Consider the following 11724-nt stretch of genomic DNA (forward strand, 5'->3'; position numbering starts at 1 on the left):
TTTGTTTCATCATAACATAGTTCCTCAAAAAAATTTTTTAATACTTTGCTATAAAAATTGTTCCTGTTGAGACACACATGTTTTATATACTCCTTATTCCGCAAGGTACAAAATGTTTCAACAGTAATATTCTTCCAGTGGAAAGAATATTTTCTCATGAACAAATAACATTATAATTCGTGACCGATGAACAAACCCAAAGTCGTCATGGTCATTACAGATGATTGTTAGAAAAAAGGGAGTTACTGGATTGCTTTTCATTTTTCAAACATCTGCGCACCTGATCTGTCATATATAAAAAGAGATGACAGAAATTCATTATAGGAAATATTTTAAACATTTTAACGACATAAATATGAAGGAAAACTATAAAACAGTCACTGATTTTCAATTATACTTCCAAATGATAGAAAAAACTGATTAGAAATATAAACTGAAAAGAAAAGAAATTTTGGGTGCCAAATTGATTGTTCAATTTAATACATAGATTTCACAAATGTCACGTGATTAGGGAATTCCCCATCCATCCGCCATCTTGTAGGTCAAGCTATTCGAAGCGTTACTTTGTTTACAAGTTTAACTGTGTCATTTACATATCGATTTTTACCTGGATTTATTATAATGAGTGACAAACTGACAAAAGAAACACCAAAGGTAACATACCAGGACAGTTTAGATGTGGTTACGAGGGCACGATATCTAGAAAAGTTAAAGTTAATAGACAATAAAGACCCGTACTTGATTTTAAAGAAAGAATGGTCAAAAGATCCCAAAGATTTGCCCGATATCCAATGACCATTAGATTCCAAATTAACACAATGAATAGATCAAACATAAAAAAAAACATTAAGATTCCGTGCACAGAATAATAATATTGATGATTATTTAATGACAGGAACGGTATCTCAATTTCGATACAATATTGCTTTCGTTGGCTTTGCCCCTACTAGCTACGGCACTGGTTTTAAAGAATCTGAAAACTGATTCTTGAAATGATTTATTTAGACAGAAGTTAAATTGATCCCTTCTAAGAACATTTTCCAGCGCATTGACCAACACATTAGGTAAAAAAGAAAAGATGCATTTGCAATTCTCAAGTACTGCGTTGCTATATTACTCTTAAAAATATTAAAGTGTGTATGATTCAAGAAAGATAATTCAACCTAAACATTATCCGTTTATTGCCAATTTCAATCATTGAGCGCGAGGTTTTTGATTACCTTTTGATTATGTGATTAATTGACCCGTTTTTATAGTAATGGTTTGAAAACAAGACCAAATCCTTCGTTATTATTCGATTATTTTAAACTAATCAAAGACTGTATTTAAAAAAAATCATCTATAATGATTATGTGATATATTGGCCAAAAAATTGTCATGAAGTGATTATTTGGACACCCCACCGAGGGGCCTCTTTACTACACGTGAGATCTACTTTGTCTCCAGGTAATTATGCCGATGTCTGCGGTATTATATTTAATTATAACGGCTTTTTTTGTTCAGATAGAAAGAAATTATTAGAACAGTCCAATAAAGCACTGTATGCACTATATAGAAAGATACGAAATATTGCAATACCTAGTTAAGTAGTAAATGTTTAATCAAACATGTTTTAGGTCAATTGACAAGATCGGCGCATGTCTACACAAATGTTATTTATGCCTATGATGCCTCCGTAATGTACTTATTTTAATTCTCCATTTTGATGCTGAACATTAATCTGTATCCAGTGACAATTTGTACGGATCTTTTCACAATCTTCATGTTCTATTTCATATTTTAATCATACATGTATATATACCTATCGCTGTGTAGCTCAGTCTACGTGGCGGACAGTGGCGTAGGTAGGTCTTTTTAACGTGTACGCCTGAACCTTGGTAAGGGATCTTACGGCCCCACGTGGGTCCTGATCAAAGCACCGGTTGGTAGTGGGCTAGAGGGGGCGAATCCACCAAAAGCTAACGGAAGAATTTATTCTATTGGGGTCTATGACCTTTAACTGCATGCTCTCGTTAACCATGCACTTATTATGATAAACCTGCACTGTACTATACTTTTTAAAAGGTTATCAACACATATTAATAAAATGTTCGTAATGGTTTTTGTATACCTTTGTAATTTTTCCGAGAATTTTCTATCCTATGAGGAACTACAATTTGAGTTTTGCATGACAAAACCTAAACTGGACCCCTGCTGTTGTTTCGCTCTTATCTACGCAGTATCAATCAGCGGGTGGTCAGTTTAAACAAAACCCACAAAGACCAAATCCAGCATTGACGATTGTGAAAGCTTAAGTTTTCGCTGAGAATTCAGAAGAAATGATGGTGTCGGACGGAGTGGTCTAGAGCGATGGACACAGTACTAGTTCAGGCGATGCTGAATCGATATCACAAAAGCATGAGATCGAATCTTGACGAAAACAAAAATTTGCTTACACAAAATTGCAGATTTAAGAGTAGTTATGTTTCTTTTTTTCTCTTTAATTTGCAATCTCTTTTTCTTGGTATGTTATATCTTCTTAGTACTGTAATTCTACTCTATTAAAGCTATGGCAACCGAAGAATTACCATTCCACTTCACATTTGCTATTACTCGACAAACGACTTCATCTATATTACCAACAGATTTATATATTGAACCATCATTGATAGATTATAAGTACCAGCACAACGACATAAATAACATTAGAATTTGAAACATCACTACAAGAGCAGTCACCGTTCCACCAAATGCTATAATTCGCCGTTTCAAAATCTTATGCATCCTGCGTAATATTTTCAAAAAGTATACATCAAAACGTCGTGATTGGTTAAAAATGTCATAAACAATAGAAATTCAACCAATGACGTAACGTTATTTTCGTTTTGGTGTACAAACAATGAGATTACCCATAGTTTCTCTAGATTCTGAAAAGGCAAATTGGTGAATTATCCACGATCAACCTATCAATAAAGAGAAAGAATTTACACCGACCTTATTACAACACATATATATATCCACCGATAATAAAACACCACATCAGCTTTAACTTGGAAATACAGAAACAATAGATGATAAAAAAAACCTTTCATTCAATGGCACGAGCAGTTCTCAAGTCAGTAATGCAAAAAAATCTTCCGAATCTGAACCGTCCATGGTGAATTATGTCAAGGCATTGTCTGTACTTGTAAAGGAAAATTTCTGTGCTCAAAAAAATGTTTTACTGTGAGCAGAAGATTTATAGTATATACATGTAAAAAAGTCAAAATTAAAACCCTTCAAAATTTTTACAGATCTGTAAAGATGACCTTTCGCTTCAATTTAAAAAAATGACCATAACAGGTCCTAGCAACAGGCATATTGTGATAGTACAAGGTTTCCTCTTTCGAATGATTTATTATAAAGGTGGTTGTTCGCACTTTTTGTAGTAGTTTAAGTTCAATTTGTGTAATAATTGTAGTTCAATACAGTGAAAGATAGTTAATGATAACTTTATTACAAAAATTGAAACCCTTAGGGGTTAAAGTGCAAACATAATATATACAAGAAACATACAATATATGACAAAAGTGCTAAACAAGTCATTAAGTTTTATCTATTGTTTGCGAATCATCATCTCAGATTTCTTTAGTGAATAATAGAATCCTTTCCAGTGATACCATATAAAACCTCGTGTGGGGTGTTTATCGCTACTAGTTTTTCCACGAAGATACTCTCCATTCAGATTAGCATGACTGCAATGTCCATACCACCAAGCCCCGACTAACAACTGTGCACATTTGTGGTGATCGTCACGGTCTTTTGTTTTGAATAAACGACCATTGCTGTAACTCATTGAATCTCCTAAAGAGTAATAACAAATATCATATAATATTACACATCTTATTTATTTGTGTTACATCCTTAATTTGTATGTGTGAATATCATTGGTGCTTTAATTAATTATGTAATTTTCAGGGTTTTAAGTTTTTAGTTTTAATCTTTTATTTCTCACTTATAAAAAGTATAAAAAAAAAACCAAATGTACAAGAGGAACAAATACAAAATAATGTTATCCACATGAATACGCAATTTTGATCACGTGGTTTCTTGCTTTTGCGGAATTCGTCTTTCTCCATTGTTGTTTTATGCTATTAATCGGTATTTCATAAATGTCCTCTATGGAGAAATTCATTTTTTGCATCAACATATCTTTATCATAATACTGAAAAAAAAGTCCCAAAACAGTATTTTTTTATATTTGATGTGAAACCGTTATTTTTGGTGTAATAAAAAACAAGGTTTAAAACTAGTCTTTTTAATATAAGAGTTGTGTTTTTATGAGAAACAAGGGTGGGCTAGACTTTCGACTTACTGTGGAGAGAATATAATATTTTCTATTGAAAACAAAACATGCACACATCTAAAATTGCGATATGAAAATCGATTTCTAAACATGACGATCTCAACCTAGGTGCTGTTATCAAAATGACCACATTCAGTGTAATTTAAAATAAATCAGCCTCTTAACACATCAACATATTCACTTGAATTGTAATTTAGAAAATGTAAGATAGGCATGCAACAATATTGTCAGTTCTTGCTGACATATAAAGAATCATTTAAGTAAATAGATTTTATCTTCTTACAACTTTAACAGTACCATCTTTACATTCATTTTTTAGACTGGGTCACTTCTGATAAAAATAAAAACAGAGATTGATGATAGACTGTTGTTAATTTAAAACGTATGTGGCATATGTCTTTGGCATCTTATTATTCATAATTGAATACCGGTTTTAATTTATCATTTTTGTGCTGAATAAGAGTACCATACGCATGAATTTGATTTATCCCTTGTTTTCTTATTTTTAAATGTTTATCTTATAACTTCAACAAAAATCATTGTTTTTTTATATCCTATTGAACATATTTTCTAAAACAAGAATGTGACCTCAGTACACGGATGCCCCATCCGCACTATCATTTTCTAGGTTAGGTGGACCTTGAAAATGGGAGAGAATCTCTACTTTGGAATAAAAATTAGAAAGCGCATATCATAGGGAACGTGTGTACTTAGTTTGAAGTTGATTGAAAATCAACTTCAACAAAAACTGCCTCGATCAAAAACTTTAACCTGAAACGGGACAGACGGACGAACGGACGAATGGACGAACGAACAGACGGACACACAGACCAAAAAATGGGGCATCAAAAACTGAATTAAATCGACATACTTGAAAAATTATCCTGTTACCGTAATAAGACTAATTGTATAAGTATTCATCCCCGTGAAGATGGAAGTATATTGTATGTTGATTTCAAAAGAACAATGCATCTGAAAAATTGTACTCGGCACGTTTCTTGCATGTCTTTGTAGAGAGAAAACAATCTCAACAAAATTAGTGCTTACCAGTCTAGCATGTCATTTCTGTAACCAACAATTACATAACTTAACAATAGCATATCTGTAAAATGTGCAATTACATTTTCGCGGACACAGATTATAACAGAAAAAGATATATTTTCACTGCAAACATAAACGAGTCGATGTAAATGAAAACTATCAATAATTTTATATTTTTGTAGGACTGATCAAGGTGTGCGTTAATCGTAAATTGTAAATTTTTTGACATTTTATCATAGTCTGTTTGACTTCTGTAATTCTTAAAAATTCATTTTTACAAATAATTTTTGTTTTCTTCATGTATGTTAATGTATGATATACACGAACTCTGACAATGGATAACATAATTTGAACCCATAAGGTCTCTATGTTACTTCTATTTTATTTTATATAAAATACTCAATGAATAAGTATGAGTAGTGTTACAGACTTCTATTCAAAACAAAAACATTAGACATGTTCTTTAAACCTGATTCAGACAGTGTAGCATGTGTCTTTACTCATTTGAATAACTCTGACCAGCATTCAATTAAGTCATGTGATTACTGAACTTTCTTTATACATGATTTTGTATTTTTCATTGTTCAATTTCTATCAGTAACCTAAGTCCTTAGAAATATTTTACATTGAACGTAACTAGTATTACATTTTTTAAAACTTCAAAGTACTTTGTTGGCAAAATTCAGTTTAGAAATGAAATCTTGTGAAAAATGAATAATATAAAACATATTTGTTAGTTATTTTACCTTCATTTAAGCATGCAATACTTATAATTACATTTTTAAGCTAACATCATGAAATCAGGTTTTTATTTAATTTACATGTGCACTTTATTGTGGGACCTCGTGTCATCATGAATGATACATTTTATTGTGTAATGAAGTTGATTAAGGAATAACGCGAGATTACAGTGTAGCCAATCAAAATAACGTATTATAATGAACCATACATCTAAAGTAATTATATGTTTATGGAAACTTTTATCTACTAATTTTGATTAATTTTAGGAAAAGCAAACCCAAAGTACTCGCAAAAAAAATATTATTCAAGCAATTCGTAATCTTCAGTCTCATCTCCATCACTTGGATTATCATTATCTTTTTCACTTTCAATTGCAGAGTCGGATTCAATATGAATAATAATTTTGTGAATTTCATCCTGTATAGCATCCTTTTGCCAATATTTGGAATCAATATTGTTTTTTACATGATTGAATGAATTTAACCATGTTGTGCAATTTATCTTTTCAAACCCTTTTTGAATCATTTAAATATAGAAAAGAAGATGTGGTATGATTGCCAATGGGACAACTCTCCACAAGAGAGCAAAATGACATAGAAATTAACAATTATAGGTCACCATACGGCCTTCAACAATGAACAAAGCCCATACCGCATGGTCAGCTGTAACAGGCCCTGAAATTACAATGTAAAAAAAATTCAAACGAGAAAACAAACGGCCTTATTTATATAAAAAAGATGAACGAAAACAAATATTTAACACAAAAACAAACGACAACCACTGAATAACAGGCTTCTGATTTGGGACAGGCACATAGATACATAATGTGGCGGGGTTAAACATGCTAGCGGGATCAAAATCCTTCCCTAACCTGAGACAGTGGTATAACAGTACAATAAATGTTCAGTTTTCGAACTTCATGTCCTTTCCTTTTCAAAAATTCGTCAACCTTGTATACAAGGTAATTTGTTTTGGATTTAATAATTTCATAAATCTTTTCTTGAATTATGTGTGGGAAGTTTTGTACCCTCGACATGCACACTATGATATGACGCATTGTTTATTACAATTTGACTTTGTTTTGCAAAGCTGGAACTAATTGGTCAAAAATTTTGCTGTCCATTTCCGTATGGTTATCGCGTCCGTCCGTACTGATATCCTTAAAACTAGATCACATCCTATTTAAAAAGAAACAAACTTTCACATCCAGCATGCAAAACAACGAATCTTCGGACTTGATCTATGGGGATTTTTCTGTGCATAGTCTGAACTAGTCCATTGATGAGAAGTTGTATGGTTGGTTTCAACCCAAATTTCATCTAAATAAACCACAGTATAACCCTCTTCGCCCGTTTTCTTAATTGTCCTAAGATATTGTATACGTTGGTTAACAATGTCTTTTCTTTCAACTAAACCTTCTCACTTTAATTTAATGTTTTACCTTATTTTCGAAACATTTACATATTTCTCAGATACATGAACCATAATTGTAAAAAAAACACCGAGTTGATCACATTTTTCGATCAAACTGACTTCTGAGTAACGGGCAAACCTCAGAATAAAGATGTTAAAGGTGAATTGAAAATTAGATTATACGAGTTTCTTATATACTATGTTCCTAATTTTGTCATTTTTTTTTAAGGGTGACGGATTTATATAAGTTTTTCTTGTTTCCGAATCCCTGTAGTTTATATTGTATAATTATGTTTCATGCACTTTTTGAATAAAATATTGTTTAAACTAAACCTTCTCTGTTTTATCCACTTTCTTATATCTTAAGCATAAATCATTCAGAGTTTTCAATAATTTGTTTTTTGATAAATTAATATAATGATTTTTTTCAAAAGGTGTTTTTATTTTTTTTAATGTCACACAGTCACACATTCATTTTTCCTAAATAAATTATGCACAGTAGTTTTTATCAGACCTTTGTCAAACTGATTTTAGTTGACACACTTTTTGACTTCAAGGTTTCTTCTGATCCAAGCATTTTCTTTATAAATCTTTCACTAACTTTCGAACAGTGGGCAGTTCTTTTTGTGGTAGTATACCATAAATGAAATGGAGCTCCCCGATTTGACTCGACAAGAAAATGATTTTCAGAATCATATCCTTTTTTTCTTTAGAAATGTTTGGATGCATGTTAATCCCTTTCTTTGTTTATACGTTAGGGAGATAATGCATAATTTAAAAAAAAATATTTTTGAAAAGTCCTCTTTTTCATAAATAAAGGTCTTTAAGGTTATATTTTATCTAATTTTATTTGCATCTTTTGAAAGTCATAAGCTGTAAAGGAAAGTCAAGAAAAATATAAATATCAAATCTATTCTGTAAATTCTTATTTGTAAAACTTTTTAGAGCCTCTCCATATTGTTACTACTGTCGTCATGATTAAAGCATGAAAAGCTTGCTTATATATTATTTCAGAAGATATAAATTTAGATTTAAATTAAGGTTACAAAAACAAAGATATTGTAAGGGAATAATTACTTCTTTGTAGATACATGCAAGTGCATTTTATAAAATAAACATAAAACAGTTTAAAAAAAACTTAAATGATGGTTATTTTTCATGACATATATAGTGTCCTTTAATATTTAAATGAGTAAAGTCACATGGTACAATGAAACAAACAGGTTTAAAGCACATGTCTAATGTTTTTGTTTTGAATACGAGGCAGTAACACTACTCATACTAACTCCATTGAGTATTTTATATGTAAAAAATAATAGAAGAAGCATAGAGACCTAATGAGTAATTTTTTTGATTATTTGTTCAAAATTATGTTATTCATTGTCAGAGTTCGTATATATCATACATTAGCATACATGAAGAAAAAAATATTTATTTGTAAAGAATTTTTTTCTGAAGATTTATAGAAATCTAACGGACTATACATACCTGCAGTGCCACTGTATCCTCCGATTGTCAATTTATAACCAGAAGCTTCGTTTCCCAAACTGAAAGTAGTATATGTAGCATAGCGTGTGTCACCATTCCAATCTTCTAGTGTAATTCGGAGCTGATAACCACCATCTGACGTGAGTTTGTAAATGTATTCGTTACCTAGTATAAATGTGCACAAATTGTAAGAATCTGTTAAGTTGCTCCTCACATGGAATCTATTAAACCAAGAGTTCCAAATGGTGAAGTTGAAATCATCCCTTCGTAAATTTTACGGACGCCATCACGAGTTGGTTGATCGTTATGGAATAACCGTTTCACAAATGATATCCAATATGTTTCTTACGTCGTAACTACAATCCCCTTCCATTTCATGATTGTGACCTGCCGAATTAGACTATTTACCGGATTTGTTATAACATAAGGAACACGACGGGTGCCACATGTGGAGCAGGATCTGCTTACCCTTCCGAAGCACCTGAGATCACCCCTAGTTTTTGTATTGGTGGAGTTCGTGTTGCTTATTCCTTAGTTTTCTATGTTGCGCCATGTGTTCTATTGTTTGTCTGTTTGTCTTTTTCATTTTTAGCCAGACGTTGTCAGTTTATTTTCGATTTATGAGTTTGACTCTGTCCCTCTGGTATCTTTCGTCCCTCTTTCAAAGATATAATATTTTTATAAGTAGTTCATAATTAACTTTTTATTCATTATTTCAAATAAATGCCAAAAGTGCATCAATGAATTACAATATTACAAATTTCAATCATTTTTCCAAAATGAAGAAAAGCGAAGAGAATTTAAAAATATTATTTTACTTCACCATTTTAAACCAAAATATAGTAAACAACTCAGTACCAAGCCAGAATTCTCCTGTCGGTTCGCCAAAACCATTTTTGTAGTCGTCCCATCCTCGGTAGAAATTTGTAGAACCGTCTTGTCTCCTTTGTATAACCTTGAAATAAAATTGAGAATGCAAATTGGGAATGTGTCAATGAGAGTAGACAACAGCAGAAGACGACATTATGTTGTAAACATTTGGATTGCTGATATTTTGCAAAGAATTTCACTCAGCATCGAGGTCGTCTTGAACATGCTGTTGGGTTAAAGCTTTTGTTCCATGTTGAAGACCTCACTATGCAATCGAAAAGAAATTTAGTAATAAAATTGCTGCAAGTTGTTATGATTTGTTATAAATTGATAGCCTATATCTAATTGCAGTAAAATTGTTCATCATGTCCAATGTTATATTTGTAACTGACATTGAAGAAGAGCACGAGTAAATATAAACTACATTTTTGTACACATATCATATACATGCTTCCTTAGCTGGCTTTGGCAAAACTTTTAGGAATTTTAGTCCTCAATGCTCTTCAACTTCGTACTTTATTTGCCCTTTTTAACTTTTTTGGATTTGAGCGTCACTGATGAGTCTATTGTAGACGAAACGCGCGTCTGGCGTATATACAAAATTAAGTCCTGGTATCTATGATGAGTTTGTTTTTTCTTTTTTTTTTCTATAAATAATAATATATAGATATATATAAAACAAATGTTACATTCATATAAACAATAAAAGAAACTTACTGTCCATCCTTTATCATTCATATTACAGTAAACTCTTGATTGTGCTGTATCGTTTGGAGTCAGCACGTATATACCACTTGTACAGCCTGTTCCTTTCAAATCACCACAATCGTGTATCACTCCTCCGCATTTGTTCTGTTTATTCAGGTTGTCCCCTTAATCACAATGTTATGTAATATCTTTGTTGTAAAACACGAGCATACATCTACGTTTATAAATTTATGTTATCAAAACAACAAATATTCATCCTATAAAAAAAAAGCAACAGTTTTTTTACCGCTGTTCGAAATTCATATATCGATTGAGAAAAAAACAAATTCGGGTTACACACTAAAACTGAGGGAAACGCATCAAATATAAGAGGAGAACTACGACACAACAGAAACACAACATTAAAATGTAACACACACAGAAACGAACTATAATATAACGATGGCCATTTTCCTGACTTGGTACAGAACAATTTGAGAAAAAGAAAAAAATTGAAAATTAAAAATTCAATTTTGTCTTATATTGTAACTGAACAAAACGTATAAATATGATTTACATGCAGTAAAATGTCAATGTGTCAAAATGTCTAAACAAAAAATATTGGTAAAAATAAAAAGGTAGACGAAAATTGGATTTACAATTTATCGTATGACTAGTGTTTTACTTACTTTGATTTGCTATGAATTGATGAACTTCCTGTAGTGATTTCTTGAAAGTTTTCGTGTCTGAAACAAGTATAAGGGAAATTTTATTATTGATTGTAATAAACTATTGAATCCTTAAAATATAATCCCTTTACATGATCGTTTGTGCAAGTTTACTACTACTAAATTCAAGAAATAACGCATGTTGAAATAAAGAATATGTTGACAAAAAATTACATCTGAAACTATTAAAAAAATCAGGAGTCTTGAACTGACTAAATCAAACGTTAGACTCTCTGAAACTAACATAAGGAAAACAACTGTTATAATTTTAACTTGGTATATTTGTCTTCTCAAAATAAAGTGGTTCAACCTGATGTCATAGCTAGTTATACCTCCAACTGGTAATATAGTTGCTCAAATTTTTGTTGTATGATTGAAAACATATAACGAGCATCTTAACAGACATAATAGGTTAATGTGACAATATTTAGG

The 11724-nt window shown here is 31.4% G+C and overlaps 1 protein-coding gene across 1 annotated transcript in view; it reads right to left on the bottom strand.

The window, feature by feature from the left end:
• Positions 1–3574: 3574 nt before the first annotated feature.
• The window catches only part of LOC139504263 (fibrinogen-like protein 1), a 36408-nt gene continuing 28258 nt past the window's right edge, over positions 3575–11724 (bottom strand). Inside the window, exons 2-6 of the mRNA XM_071294330.1 lie at positions 11254–11310; positions 10595–10749; positions 9866–9962; positions 9008–9172; positions 3575–3822 (exon numbers count right to left, since the gene is read on the bottom strand). Of these exons, the coding sequence (XP_071150431.1) occupies positions 3575–3822; positions 9008–9172; positions 9866–9962; positions 10595–10749; positions 11254–11310 (722 nt within the window). The remainder of the gene's footprint in view (positions 3823–9007; positions 9173–9865; positions 9963–10594; positions 10750–11253; positions 11311–11724) is intronic.

Source organism: Mytilus edulis, chromosome 14 (assembly GCF_963676685.1).
Source record: "Mytilus edulis chromosome 14, xbMytEdul2.2, whole genome shotgun sequence".
NCBI classification, from domain to species: domain Eukaryota; kingdom Metazoa; phylum Mollusca; class Bivalvia; order Mytilida; family Mytilidae; genus Mytilus; species Mytilus edulis.